The 21,709-nt window shown below is 49.7% G+C and overlaps 2 protein-coding genes across 6 annotated transcripts in view; one reads left to right on the top strand and one right to left on the bottom strand.

The window, feature by feature from the left end:
• Window positions 1-16,110, top strand: part of LOC122378304 (fibroblast growth factor receptor-like 1) — a 28,534-nt gene extending 12,424 nt beyond the window's left edge. Inside the window, exons 1-6 of one of the 4 annotated variants that reach the window (XM_043359219.1) lie at window positions 3,347-3,431; window positions 5,085-5,248; window positions 6,410-6,620; window positions 7,664-7,841; window positions 13,541-13,638; window positions 14,565-16,110. In XM_043359219.1, the coding sequence (XP_043215154.1) occupies window positions 5,147-5,248; window positions 6,410-6,620; window positions 7,664-7,841; window positions 13,541-13,638; window positions 14,565-14,698 (723 nt within the window). In that variant the 5' untranslated portion in view covers window positions 3,347-3,431; window positions 5,085-5,146 and the 3' untranslated portion in view covers window positions 14,699-16,110. Of the gene's footprint in view, window positions 1-3,346; window positions 3,432-5,084; window positions 5,249-6,409; window positions 6,621-7,663; window positions 7,842-13,540; window positions 13,639-14,564 lie in introns of those variants that run through there. The other 3 variants (XM_043359220.1, XM_043359218.1, XM_043359217.1) reach the window with 3 other exon arrangements.
• A 2,027-nt stretch (window positions 16,111-18,137) lies between these two features.
• The window catches only part of LOC122378303 (von Willebrand factor A domain-containing protein 8-like), a 71,826-nt gene continuing 68,254 nt past the window's right edge, over window positions 18,138-21,709 (bottom strand). For both annotated transcript variants that reach the window (XM_043359216.1, XM_043359215.1), the window contains exons 36-37: window positions 19,968-20,085; window positions 18,138-18,875 (exon numbers count right to left, since the gene is read on the bottom strand). In XM_043359216.1, coding sequence (XP_043215151.1) covers window positions 18,773-18,875; window positions 19,968-20,085 — 221 coding nt within the window. In that variant the 3' untranslated portion in view covers window positions 18,138-18,772. The remainder of the gene's footprint in view (window positions 18,876-19,967; window positions 20,086-21,709) is intronic.

Here is a 21,709-nt window from a genome sequence, read left to right as displayed (position 1 = left end):
AAAGGTCAAAGGATAGTCACGTTGATGTGCAACTAACACGTTCCAATCTATGTCACCGATGGACAGCAAAAAAACGTCCAAGTCGGAGCCATAGTCAGGCACATGTAGCGCTAAATGGATTAATTGGAATGGGATCAGGATAAATGACGAGCTATGCAACTTTTCAACTCAAAATCCGTTGGTACCAGCATCGGCTAAGTTGACAATGACTCATCAAATGAGGATTCGTAAATGCTATGCATCATTCACCTAACCTTTAAAGAATATAGTCAGGTCAATTTAATGAACAAAAAGATGCTTTACCAGCAACGTGTCAAAGTTTGCAGCATATTTGGCGAAATGACAGCCGACTACATAGCCTTTAAAATACAAGTTGACAGAAATATTGTACCTAACTATAGACATTTGACACATCGCCTGCATTTCATACTTAACCCGCGCCCCAGCATAAGATTGTAAGAAATTATATAGTGGGAATGACAGATATGTAAGCATTAACATAAATAGAAGGCATAACTGCAAACCCGTTATGAATTATGATTCATGCATGGAAAGTATCAAAAAACACACTTCATATTGTGGTGAAGAGTTTCACAGTAACATATTAAATGCGTTTGGCAATGAAGAGTCACACATAATTTGCACTTTAAGGTCTTCGAAAAATGTAGGAAAGGAAAATGTAATAATACCTTCCGAATCCCATCCTACTCCGGCTCTCCAGCGGTGGGCCGGCGCCGGTCAGGCCCTCCAGCGGTGGGCCGGCGCCGGTCAGGCCCGCCAGCGATGGGCCGGCGCCGGTCAGGCCCGCCAGCGATGGGCCGGCGCCGGTCAGGCCCTCCAGCGGTGGGCCGGCGCCGGTCAGGCCCGCCAGCGATGGGCCGGCGCCGGTCAGGCCCTCCAGCGGTGGGCCGGCGCCGGTCAGGCCCTCCAGCGGTGGGCCGGCGCCGGTCAGGCCCTCCAGCGGTGGGGCGGCGCCGGTCAGGCCCTCCAGCGGTGGGCCGGCGCCGGTCAGGCCCTCCAGCGGTGGGCCGGCGCCGGTCAGGCCCTCCAGCGGTGGGTCGGCGCCGGTCAGGCCCTCCAGCGGTGGGCCGGCGCCGGTCAGGCCCTCCAGCGGTGGGTCGGCGCCGGTCAGGCCCTCCAGCGGTGGGCCGGCACCGGTCAGGCCCTCCAGCGGTGGGCCGGCGCCGGTCAGGCCCTCCAGCGGTGGGGCGGCGCCGGTCAGGCCCTCCAGCGGTGGGCCGGCGCCGGTCAGGCCCGCCAGCGATGGGCCGGCGCCGGTCAGGCCCTCAAGCGGTGGGCCGGCGCCGGTCAGGCCCTCCACTGGGGAAGACTCTTTCGACCTGTGACAATCAACCACAATTTTAGTATCAGTACTGCAATAAAATCAATACCCAATTCTAATGCAGGGTAGGCAGCAAAATCCTGTTTAAAATTTTTGAGGGGCGTGACTAATGAAGCAGTGAGCAGGAGCAAACAATAGTAAGATGATTAAGAGCAAGGGCAAAAAGGGAGGAGAGGGGGGGAGAGAGAGAGAGAGAGAGAGAGAGAGAGAGAGAGAGAGAGAGAGAGAGAGAGAGAGAGAGAGAGAGAGAGAGAGAGAGAGAGAGAGAGAGAGAGAGAGAGAGAGAAAGAAAGAAAGAAAGAAAGAAAGAAAGAAAGAAAGAAAGAAAGAAAGAGGGTCGAGGGAGGGAGGGAGGGAGGGAGGGAGAGAAAAGATGACAACTGCTATAGCTGTGAGCCCTGTAAATTACCAAACACATTTTGTTGGATAGAAATATACCTGACTGACGTCAGTTCCTAAATGCAAAACATCCTACTCAGATTCGGTGAGTGGCAGCTGAGCTGGCACCAGCTGCCATTTGGTTAGTGGATCACTCATGATTACTCACACACAGGCGCATACTGCATACATACCTACATCACAAAAGCATGATCTCACCATATAAACCATGATACCATTAATTTGTAAATATAGAACAGTCTGTACATTCATACTTTGGTAGGTGCTCACTGCCCACTGGTCAACTTACATCACTAGGAGATCATGTAGGACACCTTTCGCTTCTCTTCTTTGAAGTCGCTCACTTCTGGTATCGCTGGCACGTCTAAAATTGAAAAAGAGTGCGTCTTGTTAATAGGTGTTCTTGACCGGTGAATAAGCTTTTGCAGATAAAACATAACATGTTGATAAACAAACCTCGCCTATTATCCTACATGCTAGGCCAGGTGCTTGGCCAGGTGGTTTATAAAGCTTTTGGCAAGGTAGGTAAGCATGCAGTATGTGGGACATTGTCACATGCCTATTTATTAACTATAAGTGTATGCAAAATATAACAAATAGAATTACTTACCCTGTGCTAGATCCTGGGAGCTTCAATGATGGAATAGCACCTTTATTCAATCGCCTTGTCTTGGAGACAAGGGACTGCTCAAATGAAAACTGTTGGAATTTATTGAAATCTGACGGCTCAAAGTGGTCCGAGCAAACGCTGGCATTGTCTGGGTTGAACTTGTCCTTCCTTCCACACTTGTGAACCCAAATCTTCCTCACAGAGTCATCTTTTGGGAAACGGTGAAATGAAAGAACATCCTCTTGAGCCCTTTTATGGGTGTCATTGCTGCACCCCCAAACAGCACAATAAGGCATCTTGAACTGGTCAGGCACTCACAAGGTTCTGCATTATCTGGAAAATAAAAGCAAAGTAAAACAAACATTTAAGTATCTATGCGTTTTAAAGTAACAAAAACCGCAACCATATTAGAAGTTCAGCAGTGAGTTGTAAAAATTTCAATGTCAAAGGCACACTGAAGTTGGATGTTTTAATCATGAAAAAAGCAGATACCAATGCGACACTACAAAGAGTTGTTGATCTGAGATAATTAAGAAATCGATTAACGTTACATCCTTAGCAAATCCACTGAAAACAAGCGAAATTACACCCTTAAATCGTCTTAGCACACGGCCATAGCAGCAGTAAGCAGCATGGCCTCTAACTTTGGTCACTCTCTTTATGTACACTTATGCTAAAAACACTAGTTATTAGGTTCAAATGATTCATCAGTCGATTTAGAATGAATCTGGAGTCAAAACAGCTCGAAACTGATCAAAATACTGCGAAAACTGACCCAACTACGAAGACAGCACACTCATAACAAGCAGGAAGCAATGGTGTCTCAACTGCAGTCCCCCACAATTTCGTCACGAGCTTCGAGCCAATCAGCGTCTGGCATTGCCGAGCGCTGATTGGTCAATTCTCGCTCATCTATCAATGCTGCTTGCGAAAACACCACCTGAACAGAAATTGTCGACAATCCACCACAAACGTCTGTCACACTTTTTTGTAATGCTAAAAAGCCGGAGCGTACCCCCCTGGACGTATGGATGAATGAAATATTACATCCCTCAGTTAGGGTATAGGTGCCTTCATATGGTATGACTTCACACGAAGCTTTTATTTGCATAGAGATCTTATATACATGTATATAAGATCTATATAAGATCATACATATGTATATAAGATCTCTATGTTTATTTGTATATCGACAGCGGGATCATGACATTTGTTATCAGTCGTCTTCGTTAAAACACTTATTGAAGACATTGATTCGAGTAATTGTTATAAGGGCACCCAATAAAATGCAGAAAGTGCTCATCATTTATTTGTTCAATTATGCCAATAAGCAGGGTAGGTATTTAAAGGGCAGTTTATTGAATAATATGAGAAAGCGCTTGTTTGAGGCTCATGATGATAAGTATAATGATGAAAGAAATCCGAAGCCTCATAATAATGAATGTATTCTAAATTATGACCGAGAAAAAAAAGAGATAACAGTTTCGGGCATAGCCCATCATCAGATCTCCTAAAAGATACATTTTGAAAATTGTGATCTCGCCTTTTAACACATCCTGACACATTTAGCGACCACCCTCTTCTTTGAGAATGTGATACAAAGTTAAATGTTTATTGAGTTATTGAGCAGTTTATTGAGCTGAATATGTATTTACAACCATTGCAAAACTGATATTTCCTCATTTTGTTTATTCACATTCGATGACAGCATAAAATCAAATATTCTAATATTGTCAAATATCCTAATGTTGTCACTGAATATCAGCCGTTTTCACGACGGTCTATCCGGCGAGCGCACCTAATTTGACCAAATCTGTATCTAATCTCTTTTACAGCAAATATCTTCATTTCATGAATTTATTTCAGTGTTTTAATCGATGATGCTCTCTGATAATACGACCAAGCAGGCATATAAGCAAGTAGTGTAGCCCTAGCTGAAAGCCACTAAGAGAAACACTGAACCTGATTTGACCAAATCTGCACCTGATCTGCACCAGATGTGCACCAAATGTGTACCAGATGGCCGTCGTGAAAACGGCTATTATGAAGATGAGAAATGACCTTACGCCCATGATATGATATGACTGAATTAAATTGAAATATTAATTTAAGAATTAATTCTCAACTCCATAATATTACTAATGAAGCTCAAACATGCCATTACTTACATCCAACAGTGCTGTCATCGAATGTGAATAAACATATCAATGTCCGACATGATGCATACTGAGATTTACACCGAGCAAGTAACTGCACATTACAAACATACTTTTGTTGTTTGTATGTAAATGCGCTTAAACCCTACTTTGATGTCTGGGACAAATGACATTTGATCTGAAAAATTGAAAATATTTCACAAAACTTCTTACGTTAAAATCTTTTTGCTGTGATATGGATTATGATTGCAGTTATTGAATCATATTTTCCTTTGATCCGTCTTCCTTGTCACTCTTGACAAAGCGACGTTCATCATTTTATCGCTTGATTTTTTGTTGTTGCTTGTTAGATCCATTGCAAGGAAGATGACTGTTAGAGAAATGATTCCGCGCACAAGTCTGGTTGCATCATCAGTTTTTATCCTTACACTTCTAAGCGGTTACGTCAATTAGCTTCGATGGCGTCAATAGCGTCAATTTAAGCACCTTTTTACATCTATAGGTAGGTATAATTTTTTTTGCCATCTACGTGTAGATCTCTCCCCGCATCTAACCGCTGGCGTTCTGCCCCTGACAGAGTCGGCCGCGGTGCAGTCGGCAGATGAGCCGCCGTCACGGCCGCCCTTGCAGCGACCGTCCATGCTGCAGCCCGTCTTCCTCAACACCACGCGGCACGTGCAGGCGCCCGTCGGCCGGCCCGCCTACCTGCACTGCATCGTCCAGCATCCAGGCGACAGAACGGTCAGTGGCGTGTGTCGTACCCCCGCTGCGCAGGTGTGCTGAGAAAGGACCATGGACGTGCGTCATCGGCTGCTTATTATAGGGTGCCGCGCAGTCTGGTGTGTCGCTTATCTCCATACCTGCGGCGGTTTTCTGCGTCATGCCTGATTTACACGGGTGCCCGTCGGCTCGAAACTTGCCCGGACGGCCGTCGCCAGTCGGCGGCGCTAATGCATTCACGCCGTCCCTCAGCGGCGGCCGTTGTTTGGTGACAGGCCGCCGCCGTCTTCGTCGCCGCCGTCGCAGCCCGCTCATCTGATCGCATCGATACGTGGGCGGCGGCAATTTGGCTCGGTAGCATCGACGTCGAGTCGAGCCAGGCGCGGGCCGGGCCCGCCGAGCGGCGCAGCGCGGGCCGAACGCACCCCCGACGGCACCCGAGACAAATGAGCGAGGCAATGGACACTTTGGGAAATCAGAGTCGGAACGGGGCCGAAATGGGGCCGGCAGCGCTGCCGGCGGCGTGTTGTCGGTCGCTGACAGCCAGCCTCTTCCCGATGATCAGATCGGAACAGGACGGCGACAAACGACCCACTTTGTGCAGCCAATGTGTGCGTCTTCTGAAAGAGCGTGTAAAGCACAAGGATGGTGTTACATTGAAAATGAATAGGCTTTATTTGTGCTTCTGCTTAAAGTTTTATTTCTTTCGTCATTCATTCGCTTTCATCGTTCCTACAACCATTTGTATGAACGACCCAAACAATTAAGTCTATTTTTGTTGCTTTCTAATGAAATTAAATCGATAATGCAATGCCATTGAGTCGAGTCTTTGTTGATCTCCCAATCAAACTGGCCACTTCAGATAGGAAATTGAAAGTCGCATGCTGCTTGAGCAGCCACCTGCGCACTCCTTTCGGAAGAGATATAAAAAGAAAATAACGCTCGAAGTAATACTGGTCTTGACGAGCTCAATCTCCTAAGAGGGGGCAAATGAGCGTTGACTTTTCCTGAAGGAAAAACATGTAGAGTTGCGAAAAATAAAAACTGAATTAATCGCCGCGAGAGCTTTTCTGCCCATCATCTAGAACACTACCTGGCGTTCAACCAGCCATGCACTAAGTGTTCTTTCTCGCTCACCTCACACCTCACACTCTCCCTGCACCCGGTGCCGCCTCTCCGCAGATCTCCTGGGTGCGCCGCAAAGACCTGCACATTCTGACGGTGGGCGAGTACACGTACTCGAGCGACCAGAGGTTCCAGTCACTGCACGTGCCGGGCACACAGGAGTGGACGCTGAAGGTGCGCTCCCCCACACCGGCCGACAGCGGCGTGTACGACTGTCAAGTCAGCACCGAGCCCCGGATGAGCCTGGCGTTCCAGCTGGATGTCACGGGTGAGTTGGGGATGGACGCATGGGGATGTGCTTTAATGGCATTAGAGGGTTGTATGTAGTTTGGTCTGGATTTATGCATCATGAACAAACTTCAAACAGCAACTTCAAGTTGTAGTTGCCGAGCCCAGCTGCAGTTCGATGAACAGAGCAGGTTGTAGACGGTCATGCATAGTCTGCAAGCATTTTAAGCATTTAATGCCTTGCAAAGAAAACGTTTGACGCATTTCCATCATCTGGACAGCGCACTGTTTTCCACGAAGTCACCAAGGCTAAGCATTTCCATCGTAGCGATTTCCGTCGCATCCCGTCCGTCAGTCGGTAATGGGTTATCGCGCGCGGTAAAAGCCCCGCTGAATTTGAGATTGAGAGCTCCACTTATCCGCCGGTGCTGCCTTGCTAACGACGCTTCTGTCAGTGACATGTTTGGGATTATCCGAACTGCCGCTGCTTTGGAGGCACGGCGTTTTGCTTTACACTGGAAGTTCATGACTTTTTGTTCATCGGACTTAATAATGGGTTGTATTGTATATAACCTATAAATCAACATTGACATGATGTAGCATTCTTGGTGACAGCACACATAGGGCAATTGCGGAGCAAAATCACGGACGTCTGTGATTTTGTCCCGTACTCACCTCTTCTATAAATACAAATACAAATACAAATTCTATAATAATTGTATAGTTATGTTGTGTTCAATGCGTTATTTATACCACATCTGTGCAGTAGGTATTTCAAGATTCACTTTACATAGCTTACATAAGTCTACACGATCAATCTAATCCTTCGTAGAAGACTTAGGTGCTGCTTGTGCTGGATCCTAATTATTAAGCCATGTGACAAAGTGCGAGCATTTCTCCGAGCGCTTTTCTCACGGATTGCTCCCATGTGACCGAAGCTTCAGCATAGTTGTGTCTTTGCGGTAGTGAGTTTCCATTACCGTTAGATCCTATGATAAGCAGTGCAAGGTTGAACGGTCGATGGCGACCGGCCGAATAATTAATCCATGCAGCAATGTAATTAAGGCACTTCGCGTGTTTCAGTGTCGCAGGCGCGCATTCTCGGCAGCCCAGAGCTTCACGTCAAGACGGGCAGTGACGTCAATCTGACGTGTGAGGTGGCCCACAACACGAGAGTCTTCTACTGGTATCACAACGGTGACGTCATCAACCACAGCGGCCGGCCGCGACTGCGGCTGGAGACGGAGCCCACCGTCAGCAGGTGAGGCGACTGCAGACGGAGCCCACCGTCAGCAGGTGAGGCGACTGCTGCAGACGGAGCCCACTGTCAGCAGGTGAGGCGACTGCAGACAGAGCCCACTGTCAGCAGGTGAGACGACTGGAGACGGAGCCCACTGTCCGCAAGTGAGACGGCTGCAGACGGAGCCCACTGTCAGCAGGTGAGGCGACTGCAGACGGAGCCCACTGTCAGCAGGTGAGGCGACTGCAGACGGAGCCCACTGTCAGCAGGTGAGGCGACTGCAGACGGAGCCCACTGTCAGCAGGTGAGACCGTGGCTGCAGACGGAGCCCACTGTCAGCAGGTGAGACGGCTGCAGACGGAGCCCACTGTCAGCAGGTGAGACGGCTGCAGACGGAGCCCACTGTCAGCAGGTGAGGCGACTGCAGACGGAGCCCACTGTCAGCAGGTGAGGCGACTGCAGACGGAGCCCACTGTCAGCAGGTGAGACCGTGGCTGCAGACGGAGCCCACTGTCAGCAGGTGAGACGGCTGCAGACGGAGCCCACTGTCAGCAGGTGAGACGGCTGCAGACGGAGCCCACTGTCAGCAGGTGAGGCAGCTGCAGACGGAGCCCACTGTCAGCAGGTGAGGCATAACTGCGGAGCCCACTGTCAGCAGGTAAGACCGAACAGCCGGGCTGCGGAACAGCCTGATCACATGTTTGCCGTTTTCACGACGCGTTGTCTGGCGAATGCACCAAACTTGACCAACTCTAGCTACAACAAATATTTTTTGCAAGCCAATGACGCTACCAAAAAGCATTGCAAGTTTCATTATCTAGGTATCTCTTTCCTGGCATCATCTTTTCTCTACCTCTTTCTCCTGTCTCCAAACTCCTCTCTACCTCTATACTCTCTCTCTCTCTCTCTCTCTCTCTCTCTCTCTCTCTCTCTCTCTCTCTCTCTCTCTCTCTCTCTCTCTCTCTCTCTCTCTCTCTCTCTCCCTCCCTCTCTCCCTCTCCTTGCGTCTGCCGGCACCGCGCCGCTGCCTGTCGGTGGTATATAGTGCGTGGACGCGTGGCTCGTTATCCCAGCACGGACGGCCGGGGATGGCACGGAGGCCCCCGGGACAGCCTGAGGCCCGCTGATAGCCGCCCTCAGAGGAAAACGTCAGCCCCAACGTCCCGAGTGAGGTGACACCGCCAGCCCGGCGATAGAGGCTAATTAAATTCCAGCTCAAAGCGCAATACGGCGCCAACTTGTTACGTGGCCTCTTCGCCGAACGGCATCGTCTCCTGAAGATGGAATGGAAGAAGACGGAATATTTTTTAATTGCAAGACCGGAGAGATAGCTATCTGGTTATTTGGGAGATTATCGCATTAGTTCTAAAAACCAAGTTCATGAAAATATCGCTGGAAAAGTGTACTGTTTGATGATTATGTATTATCTCAAATTTCGACCGATATTTTTCTAAGTAAAACATGCGTCGGTTATGAAGAACGTGTCTCATACATAACGCATTGGCTGACGACAAACTATAAACTAAGCTCAAGGGGCAGCGCGTAATCAGTTGCTGCGCCGCCTGTCTCCGCTGCGCCGTCTCTCGCCGCTGCTGTGCCGCCTGTCGCCGCCGCTGGGTCGCCGTCGGCCGGCTTCGTCCGTGTCATTTCGCCGGCGGCTGCCTTCCGACCCGTAAACTCTGCGTAATGAACTCATCAGCCCCTCTGACGATGGATGAACAGCGCCATGAGCTCAGTCGGCGCGCCTTAGCAATGATAATGAATGCAAATTACAGATATCTGGCGGAACGCATTGCGAGACATCAGACCGAGCGCGGACCAGATATCAGACGCCGCCGCCCTGTGATTCTATATCGGTAGCGTCAGCGTGCGCTTGTGGCTCATAAAGTGATCACTTTGTTTTCAAATGAAGCTAACTATCCTTTAGCCTTGAGTCATGCCTATAAATTTTAACACAGCAAAACCTATGACAAATTGTTATATAGGTTATATAGGTAGGTTACCATTGTTTTTTTCTTTTTTTTTAGCATGGTCTATCAATTATCAATAAAAGATTATTGCATGACTCAATAAAAGATTCAATATCATGATTCATGACTCATGATTCATGACTTAATCAATAAAAGATTATAGATGCATGCCTTTTATCCGAAAGTTTCTCCCGAACTGGCTTTGTCAGAATTCGAAGGATATGTACCTATTGTGTAGGCATTCTGCGACTTTCATATTGATATTCTCAGGGGTATCTTCCAGGGTATTTTGTAAGGCACGCGTGTTTTCCTTCAGAGGATTTGATGCCAAACCCATTCAATATGCTACTCTCGTGTCAATGGCGAATTCGTCGCCGCCACTTCAGTGCGCATTCAGCTCCGCGGTGCGGGACGCCGTGAAAGGTCTCCAACTCGGAGAATCCCCCCCCCCCCCCCTGGCGCGTCCCCGCGGAGGGTAGCAGGTCGATGAAGCCAAGTCTTCGATAGCATACTGCAACTTATCTAACTAAAGGGCGACAACTTGCGAATTAGTACGCTAAGGGATGCCATATATCATAATAATACCCATACCTACTGGAATCTTCCAATTTTACCATCGACATAGGTGTCCGTATAAAGGTTCCGAAATTAGTTATGCCTTCAATCTGTAGAGCATTAAAACGTGATATCACCACTAAAATAAAGCCCAGTATCAATTAAGGAACACTTTCCAGTTTCTTTTCACTGTACATATGTTGGGGCGAGAGGCACGAAACAAACGGGATAAGTTCACGGTAGTTTTCCCTGGAGGCAGCCGTAATTACGGTAACCTACATCTTGAAATGTTAAGTGTCGCGAGTTTGCGTCTTAATTCATTCGAGCACGTTGTCTCAGCCGCCAAAGCTTCCATAGAACCTGCGGCACTGCCAAGTCTCCAAGGGTCCCTCATTTTCACCGTGCGGCGCCGTTGGACTCAACAGCTGACTGTAGCAGGCCGACTTTGATCTTTGTTCCCTCTGAAATATTGTGACTCGGCGACTGGTGAGCTTTGTGATGGAAATACGAATACCTTTATCCAAACAGAGTGAATTTCACGACGGACAATCAATCAAAACCAACGGCGGATAGTCTGTGAGAGTATACCTAACTCCATTCCCCAGCTCAGTCTTACTTATGTATTAGATAGCTATTCAAATTCCGTATTGGCCATGACGCTGAATAGCTTGTCTTACTTGCATATTTTTAGTTTTTGTACCTGGCTAATGTAAAACATTAGTCTTATCCGCAGTTATATATGGAACGATACATGTCCTGCATCATGCACATATATCCACATTCAAGGCCGTATAATTGTAGTGTTTGATACGATTGAACGTTAACCCGCGCCCCGTAGGGGGGGGGGGGGCCGAAACGGCCCCCCTGTCCTTTTCGGTCGATATCTCCTAAACGGCTGGAGATATCGCCACCAAACTTTCAGGACCCCTCCGGGCATCAATTTTACACATTGTGACCAAAAATTTTTCCAGAGGCTGTGATAGGTTGGCCACAAATGACGTCAGAGTGACGTCATGTTCTGTCATTTTCGACCGAAAAAAGACCTTCGCGAGAAGACCTGTCAGGCCTACAGCTTTGAAGATACAGAAAAATGATCAGGACATAAAAGGTGTAGAATTGACAGGGCTACAAAACTGCTATCTCGGATTTTTGAAATTTTTGAGTTTTGATCCCCAAAAATCAAAAAAACATTTTTTTGGATATATTAGCCAAAAAATCCAAAAAGTTTTTTGAGTTTCGAAAAAACCGGAATATATGTGATAGTACCTACCGTCTTCTATCTACATACCAAATTTCAGATCGATACCTCGTTTTTTGGCCAAGTTATAGCGAAAAAACTGTTCAAAAATGATGACGTCAAATTTTCAAACTCAATTTTTGGCAATTCTAGAACTCGTAGAGCAAAACAAAGACCACCATTAGACTCCCCGTGACGAGCTGCATCGAATGGATACCCATTTTATGCAAAAATATCAACTTTGAAATTTGACCTAATTTGACCTGACCTTGACCTGACCTTCACCAAAACGTGACCTAGGCTGGCCCCAAAGGCTGCCTAACCCACATAATCGCATTTGTCATGTAAAATGGACCATAGAACATGTATCACACGACACATTCATATTGTGACCCCGGTGACCTGACCTCGCTGTGACCTGACCTGGTATCAGTGACCTCAGATAGCAAAGTATGTGTTTGACGAACAATATACCATCGACGGTTTTCAATAAATTACCAATTTACTCGATTTCACAGCACATTTCTTGAATTGCCTGTGAACGGTGAAAATCTGACCTTTGACCTGACCTGTGACGTCATCGGTTTGACCTAGGTCAATGAAATTTGGTCACAAGGTAGTTCCCGGGTAGGGCTATCAAACGCCGTTTGAATTTTGAAAATCGGCCGGTAACTTTCCGAGATCTTAGGGGGGGACCGAAACGGCCCCCCCCCCCCTACGGGTGGTAGGGTCCGCCGGTAGCCCTACGGGGCGCGGGTTAAACGTATCGCGTGCTCCGAAGAGTAGGTACAGGGTGTCCGGAAAGTCCTGGCGCTTCTTTTGGACGCCGTGTAACGCGCGCTGTGATTATTGGACATTCAGCCAATCAGCACAGACATGACCCCTCGTTGATTGCTCAGCCAGGGGTCGTGTAAATATGACCTTGAAATCGTTTTCAGTGATGGGTAGATGGGCGAAGATGCGCCTTGTCGCTGAATGCCTGCGCGCGGCGGCCGGGTGCGACTTGAACGAGGCGCGAGTTGCAGCGCGATGCGGCGTTTTTCGATGAATGGTTTAGCAGGTAAAGGTTTATTTCGTCTCGGGAATTCCTTAAAAAATATCCTCAGACCGTTTCGAACGCGATATGGGAACGGAGCAGCATTTCAACGCGGCAATCGAAGAAAGTGCGGGGGTCTGATGGACAAAAATGTCCCATCATCTTCGTCAATGTCGAATAAATGAATAACAGGCTGGCCCACGAGGGGTTCCTGGACAGCCACATCAACCCGAGGGTCAAGACGACATGCCCTAAGGGTCACTTCGCATTTCAACAGCACAGAGCACCCTCCAACAACGCCGCCGCCATTCAAGCTAAACTGACAGAGGAGCTTGCCGGGCCAGATCACCGTGGCGAAATGAGATTAGGCCGCCTTATTCTCCTAACCTGACCCGCTCGACTAAGGCGTGCTACGCGTTTTGTAGAACAGGATCTAGGCCATTTCTCACCCCAACCTGGAGTCGCTGAAGACTCGCATCATGACAGCATGGGAGGACCTGGAAATGCCCCGCATCGTCAAAACCCGCAGACGCTTCCTCCCCTACGTCGAGGCCGTCGTCGGCGCCGACGGTGGTTACATTGAATGAGCACGTAGCGGAAGCATGTGGCTTGGTGTCCCTGGTCATTGTTTTGATCCATTGATTAGTATCTATGAACCAATGGCATTTGTTTTAGAAAATGTTGAAAAGCGCCAGAACTATCCGGACACCCTGTATACGTGTATGTATGTTGAAACGTCTCCCATGTTGATAGATAAGCATTGTTGTTGAATCTATTGACTCTGTTTGGATAACTTGCCATTTTTTCACCTGCGATTCGTGCTGGCATCCCCGGCTCACACCCAATCGCTGCCCCCACGTGCCCCGTCCCGTGCTCGCACGTGCCCCATCCCGTGCTGACACGTGTCTCCGTGTGCCGCCAGGCTGTATATCACGCGGATGACGGCCAACGACACGGGTACCTACACGTGCGGCCCGTCGGGCGCCGAGCCGGCCTCTGTGGTCGTCCACGCCATCAACGGTGAGCCGCCGGGCGGGCACGTAACTGTTGGGGTGAAACCACTGGGACGTAACCAGTAACCACTGAGACCCAACTGATGGGACGTAACCGCTGCAACGTAACCGCTGGGACCATAAACCGCTGGGACGTAACCACTGGGACCATAACCACCAAGACGTAACTGCTGGGACCATAACCGCTGGGACCATAGCTGTTGGGACGTAACCTCTGGAACGTACCCAACCGCCGTGACGTAACCGCTGGGGCGTAACATTAAGATGTTACTGCTGGGGCTAACTGCTGGGGCGTAACTGCTGGGACGTAACTGCTGGGGTGGAAACACTGGGCCGTAACTACCTGGGACGTAACCACCGGAAACAAGCCACTGGGACCATAACCGCTCGGACGTTGCCGCCGGGACGTAACCGCTGGGGCGTAACCACTGGGACGATCCGGCTGTCTGCAGCCACCGGGCCCATAACTCTTATAACTCTTAAAATAACTTATAACTCCAAAAGCGGGCACTTGGACTACATGCATTAACGCTCATAGTGAGGCGTTGTGCCCTAAACAATAAAATGCACTATGAAAGGTTAGTTAGTACCGGTACCCATACCCAACTACCTATACCTACGAGGAAACGACGGCTTAACGATAATCCGCTTAACCGATTGGCAACAAAAGCATCAATTTTCGAATAAAAAGTAGGTACGCCTCTGTTTAGCTAAAATGACGTCAAAAATACCAGCTGTGTCAGATGAATAATCCATCTGCAGGGACGTAAGCTGGCGCATTGACTTGACAGGGCTATAGAACTTGTTTCAATTTAATGCGCAAAAATGCAGTTTTGTTGAAAAGCAATGTTGCAATATAGCTCCACCAGACTTATCGGCTGTGACCAAGGTTTTACAGCCGCGGCTAACTGTTTGACCTCGTCTGACCGACAGGCGGGCACCCGGCGGCGATGCAGCACAACTCGGCCGGTCTGAGTCGGCCGGCCGGCTGGCCGCTGCTGATCGCGCTGCTTTGGCTGCCGCTGCTGGTGTCCACGGTGGTGGCACAGGCGCACAGCGGAGACTGAGGGATCTCAGAGGCCAGCTCTCACAAATCTGACCAACTGAGTCTCGGAGGAGGTCGGTGCGGGGCTGAACCTGTGATGCGTTACATTATATCGGTGATGGACGCAATCCTGCGTAATAATGAACACCGATTCCTTACAACCCGATCACAGACGGATTGCAGAGGGACCGCTTGACGATAACACGGGGCTCTATGAGCATGGCAGTATGTAACTCGTTATCGGAGGATTGGCTCAGATCCTAAGGGATCATTGGATGAACAGCTGCTGAGAGTCACATGGAGCTCGACTGCTGTAAGGTTTACAACTGTGACACACCGCGGCTTTGCCACGCGACTAACAATGTTATGTATACGTATTGTACAGTGAAGGGGAGCATGATTATGTGCGACAGACCTACCGTCTCTTCATGGCAGAGCTGATAACGTTACCCGGCGCCACAAATTGGCTCGGCGTCGCGTGACACCAGTGTGACCTGGACACTACTCTACAATGGACCAGACTATCGTATCAAAGGAGCGTCCATGGTGACTACTCTCCGCGCAAAAGGACAATTGGCGCTGCCCCAGTAGCGGAGCCAGGTCTCTTTGTGACAATTGTTCAGTAATATGACTTTATAATGTGACTTTATAAAGTCACAAAGAGACTTTATAAAGTCTCTTTGTGACCTTTGCTGCTATCGATGATGACTGTTTTAAGTGGCCGCGCGATGCTGAGTCAGCTGAAACGTACGGGGCCGGTGTGCCCTGGCTGCGTCACGCTCGACAGCTGAAGTGTTCGGAGAGGCGTACTCTGTCGCAGGCAGTCCGTGACGGTCCGTCGGCTCCTCAGAAGTCGGCGAGGAGCGAGTACAAACCGGTGTGGCGGATCTGAGCTCCGACTAGGCTGGCACGGTTCAGACTCTGTACCGACGCTGGGTGTTAGCTGTCCAGTGGAACCCTGACGCGCGCTGTGGATCGGGGTGTGCTCGTGCAGTGCTGCGATGCAGTGCTAGTGGAATACTTGTCATCATCCCTGATAAAATCATGGATGTGTAGATCTTGGTCTCATCGGTCACATCGGCCACCTTCCTGCTGTTAGAATGAAGTTTGAGAGATCACGCAACATGAATGGGCTGGCGGCCCCATTGGACATTGGTTTGAAAGAAACAGGATCATTGTTTATCATTTGTTGCCTAATTTTGCCAACTCACTACTAAATGCTTCATTATATTTATAGGCATGCATCGCAACCGTATACACTTTCGTCTTAGCCATTAATTTTGTCACAAGGCGTGTTGCGAAAGTATCGATGTTGTATCAGGAACTAACAATGGGACGCTTGGGTGCAATTGTATAACTAACAGTGGCGCATCATAATGCATTCACTGATCATTGGTAAAAGAAATATTGTAATAAATATCAATGTGATATGGGGTGAAAATGTTTGTAACTGTATGGAAGCCGACTATGCAGCTGTTGTCCAAAACACGTCAAAAACGGTTGTCAAAAACACCAATGTCAAACGTTTAACTTGAAGATTATCCAAACAATTCTTTCACAAAAGCTAAAGGTACATACCTAATGATTAACGAGCATGTCTTATAAGGAGCCAAGGGGGAACCATTGTCTTTGAATACAATTCATTGCACCGTCTGTCAATCATACTTCTTAAGCGGTCTGACAAAGGAAACACTATTTCGTTGTTAGTTTCACATCTATAAGGCGTAACAACACCGTTTCCTCAGCTTCCGCCGGTATCTACCGTTAATCAGGCAGCCCTGTATCGCTGTGGGCGGATAATGGCCGCCGTGTGCCATTAGACAGTACTAAGTTTAGACCTGAGCTCATCAGAGCCGAGTTCGACTGACAGGCAAGCCGTTTCCGGTCAGGTCGATGCGCAAGCCGTTCACCTACCATCAGATACGAGGCGAGGAGAGCGATAGGAGATATTTCGGACCGGGCGTTGTCTTGGGGCCTCGACTGGACCTGGCTGCCGGCCCTGTGCCGCGTTCTGGCGCGCCTGGCGCGATATCAGCTCTGAGGGAGGACCAGGAGACCCATTGCGCATGGACACGACCGTGTCATCCGCTGCTATCTGGCCGGTCCGTCGCCGCCGGAGCGACTACCGGCTCTGTTTCGGGCCGACTCTGGACGGAGGTGGAGTCCGAAATGGTACAGACCGGCCCCTGGGGATCACCAGGGGTGCTATACAGACGGGATAATCGGCTGGACGGCGTCTGATAGGAAGGAAATTGGAATCGAGCATGCTGGAAGTAATGTTTACTTTATGCATATGTTATTGTGCGAAGATGCATATGCTGTTTTCATCGGGCCAGTCAAAACAAAACCACTTTATGCAAAACATTGCAGGATTTGAAACTGGGTATCATAACAACAGCCTAGCGAAAGACAGATTTAATGTGACTTTACTGCTGAACATTTTTACGTGCGCTCGCAAGACCGAGTTCAATCCAGAGATTGGAAAGGACGCCGTGCACGACACTCGACTAATCCAGGTCTCGCTGAAAGGATGTGTTACAGTTCAGACCGGCCCAACATTTGTTCCCATTAGAGCAGATAGTGGCACTGGGCAATGGTGTTGTTTTCCTCGGGGACGACTGGCCAGCTAAGCCGCTGCTGAGCCGGATAAAACGCCACCATTTATATGAGCGACATAGATGAAATGTCGGGTGGGAGCGGCCGGCCGGCGGCGGGTGGGCCAGATACGGCAGGCCGGCCGAACCGCACAGCACAGTACAAAATCCAGTCACCGAGGGGAGGAGCGGCGTGGGCGGGTCAAATGTTCACAGACAACATACACGTGCAGTACGAAGCGTAGCGGTAACGCGTACAGCAAGTAGGAATTCGCGTAACTATGAAAAACCTTGACGCAGTGTTCGATGAATGTTGAATGATGACTGGTGATGGTGTCGAGTCACATAATCTCGCTTTTAAATACAATGTGCAATGCTGACTGCCTACAGTTACAACTACAGCATCATTTTCGTTGGCTATGCTCTAAGAGTTTTCAAGCGATATCTACACCAAAACAACAACTATGCTTTATCCAGGGGTTAATTAATACCCACACCGATTGTGATAACATAATTGGCAGTGTTGCATAGCCAGCATTGAGTTACCAAGTAAATTACCTGACGCATCTTGAACAGAAATGAAAGACAATGTCTCGGTGAATTTTACGAGACAACATTCAACGGAAAGATGGTGCATGCCAGGGTATATTGAATTAGGGTGCATGCCACAAAACAGCATACTGTGTTTTGAGAAGCGGAGAACGTCAGCTCCGTGCTCGACATTTACCATCAACAAAATTTACCATTTTTGTTTGGTTTTAGACAGAAAGAGTCGTGATCACGTCAGTAGTTTCCGCAAGCTTGAATAAAGAACGATTTATACAACGAAGCATAACTCATTTTCTGTCCTAAAATTAAGCCCAGACGTCAGTTGTTGAGTTGTAGGTATATTGCATTGATACGTACCCGCTCGATATAAATTTTCAAACACACAACAGTCAACAGAGAATAATGAATACATTCTCCATACTCCTCGGACACCACACTGCTCCTCCACACATGGAAAACAGCGCATCCAACTAAAATTGACACCACACATCGGTTGCCGCGTATTTGGCAATCGGCGCGACACGACGCTGCTCGGTAAAACGTCCAACAAGGTGCGATGACCAGTCGGCGTTTATAGTGTACGTAAGAACTCGGCAATCGCAGTTCACTTCAATAAGATGGTAAAAAAATGAAGACAACCGTAACACTGGCCACACAATAGTTGGGTCCGGTCCACCTTACAAGCGATTAGTCCTCTTGAGCATCCCCCGTCCCTGAGTGCCGACCTCTACCGCTCCACCCTCGTATCACCCAGCCTCACACTGTCTGCACGGGACGCTGCTCAGAACAGACGACCAGGGGCGGCTGCCACCGTTACGATAACTGTCCGCCACTCGGCCGCCGCCTGTGTCCTATGGGTCGTGCATCCCGCGCTGTCGTACCGTCGCATCACCCATTATCACCAGCCGGTGTGGCGACCGGGCGAGCGTCTCCGACACGGCCGAACAGCCCACCTAGCTGAGCATCCCCGAGCGGAATATCTGCTGCAGGATCTGCGGGATCTTCTTGAGGTCCAGACAGACGAACGACCGGCCGGACGGTAGCTGCTCGCTCAGCCTGGAGACAGACACGGAATGGTGATACGCACAGCAAAGGTATTCAGGATGTGTCATACGGAGAAAACATTGGAAAACAATCTACCTATACAAAGACCAGCACAAAAGTACACGATACCTCGTTAAAATCACACCAAAGAGCTGGTGTGCTCACATATTTTACATTCTCCTCTCGTCTATCCCTTCGTCCGTTTACTTCCCAAAACCCTGACGGTTCATCCCGTCCATCCGTTCTTATCCGCTTATACCCTAGCCCACACGCCTATTCGTCGGTCCGCTCGTTTCTCGCCCGCCGCCATTCTGTCCGTCGGTCCATCCGTCGGTCCGTCCGTCCGTGGGTCCTTGTTCGTCGGGTGCTGGCGCCGCGTGTCAGTCTGAATGGCCCGCATGGCCGCATAGCAGCCGACAGTGCCTTATCTGTCCGACGGGGATGGCACCGGCAGGCACCGACGGCGGCGGGGGGGGGGGGGGGGAGGGGGGAGAGGATGGTAAAGGAGGGAGGCAGAGGGGGTGAGGGGTCATAGTGATAGGGAGTGGGAAGGGGCAGAAACGGATGTGGTAGAGGGAATGATGGGAGGCGATGAATATATAGCCGTATTGCTGGGTGTTGTAGGGGAACAAAATGACCGACAGTGGAAGGCATCACTGCCTAATGCAGAGCTGCGACATTCGAGAGGCAGCTTTTGCAGATCTCACGGGCACAAAACATTGCAACAATCTTGACCGATCACAATGATTCGTTTCCAGCCAGATGAATTGGCGACAGGGCCATGAATTGGCCCAATCGAACACATACAAATAAAAACAGTTCAACAGGGCGTTCCTCCCCGAACTCTATTATACATCTGATCGCCCAGAAACCGGAGCCGACTGAGCTTACTCTCACCCAAGACTTTCTGCTCGGATGCTCATCCGTTCGCCTAGTCTCCCAGAAAGGCGAGAAGGGTGAGCTCACTCTCACATATGTACGAGCTTTCTAATAATCATGCCCGTTTGCTCACCTGTCCGCCTGGTCGTCCGGAAAGGTGCGAAGGGTGAGCTCACTCTCTCACTCTCTCACTCTCACACAGGACTAACTTCCCCCTTTGCTCACCTGTCGGCCTGGTCGCCCAGCGATCCGAGGAAGATGGCTGAGGTGTTGACGTCCGGATTACTGGTGAGCACGCGTCGGAATTCCTCGGGACGGATTCCGTACCGCTCCAGGTTGGCATCTGTGAAAAGACAGAAATCATTCCGTTGAAAACAATAAAACGGGGGCAAGTGACATGGGCTGGGTCGAACTGTGTGCAATGTCTCCCAGCAAACATGTCAAGAATCTCGATAGAAATCATGAAACTAAGGCGGCCGTAGCATGACAATGCGCCCAAGCCAGTATGGCCTGCAGATTATGAACAGCTGTAAAACGCATGCACGTTTAGCACGGCGCGTTTCGCGTCTGTCTGTGCCATTGCAGTGCAGTTTTACGACGCCGACAGGAGTCGTCTGCCGTCGGACCGTCGCCGTGATGAGACTGACGGCAGTTGGCAGTCCGTTCTCGTGGCTCAAACGGACCGCGGGGTCGTTACGGTCTGGAGGGAAGGCCGGGGTAGGTGAGGGATGCTGCGGTGGGTGGTACATGGGTGCCGAGGTGGTCAATGGATGGACGCTGGATGTGGTGAATGGATGGACGCTGGATGGTCATTCATGAATAAGTGCAAGAGGACAGGTGCTGGATGTTCGGCTTCAATCGATGGGTGTTGATGTGTGTAGAGTCTTTTTCTGCACAAAAGGAGTGTTAATATTATCCAAACATCTGTCGCCGTATTGTCTGGGAGGAAACAGATATGACGGAAATGGATTACCTTCCACAATACCTCATTGTTGTTCAACGCCTGCTTGGCCTGATGAGCCTGTGTTTAGAGTGGCTGCTTGTCTGAAAACACTGAATATGAGACATTTTCCTCCCGGATGCTTGACGCTTCTCAGGCCGTTGTGTCAAGAGGCGGCGGGCGCGGCGCGGGAAGCCCTCTCTCCTCTCTCAAATAACCGTCTCTGTCGTCCGGAGCAGAGTGGCGGCGGCAGGGCGGCTCCCCGTGGGGTAGAGGACAAAGGCGCTCGGCGGCGGCCGCCGGACGGGTCGCCGCGGCTCTGTAACCCTGCGACCGAACAGTGGCCGGCCGGCCGGGAGACAGCCCTGTGTCACAGCACGTGCTCATCCGCAGATCAGACACCGGTGGCAGCCGCCGCCGGCCACGGGGGAGGCTGCGTCCTATCACGTGCGGATCGTACCCCGGAGCAGCTGCCATCACAGCGCCCGTCGGCGGAAATCGGCCCAAAGGTCGACCACGGTGTGACATTTAGCCGACCCACCTGGCCACGACAGGATGCAAATATATGATGATTCTAATACTTGACTGCAGACCCGCGTTTCCGATATGAATATTCTTCACAGATGTGTGTCAAAATCAGCTTCTCGTCTTCAAATCCGACCGTCGGTTGGTATCGAGGGTCGCCGCCGGGCAGGTCAGTCCACAGAAGACGTTCGCCCCTCAGCAGGGCTCGTCGGACTAGTTGAGCTAGTTTGCCCACTCCTAAACTCCTATCGGGCACTTGACGGCAAAGTTAGCGAGAACCAGATGCGCTATCGCCGAAACTCAGCCGAAAAACGTAAACGACATCGTTAGCACGGCGAAGAACCAAAATAAGGTTACCAGAATAAAATGATCGTAAAATTGGCTCGATGACTAAACAAGCAATAGCATAGATAAGAGTACAATTTTCCTATTCCGAGATGACCGCTGGTTTTTATATTCCGGCTAAGGCCTCAGAAATTGTCTAAAAATGGTCTAAAGCCCT

This window comes from Amphibalanus amphitrite, unplaced genomic scaffold, assembly GCF_019059575.1.
Source record: "Amphibalanus amphitrite isolate SeventyFive unplaced genomic scaffold, NRLGWU_Aamphi_draft 000057F_arrow, whole genome shotgun sequence".
Taxonomy (NCBI): domain Eukaryota; kingdom Metazoa; phylum Arthropoda; class Thecostraca; order Balanomorpha; family Balanidae; genus Amphibalanus; species Amphibalanus amphitrite.
Note: the sequence above shows the minus strand (reverse complement) of the source record. Positions and strands in the feature narration are given on the sequence as shown.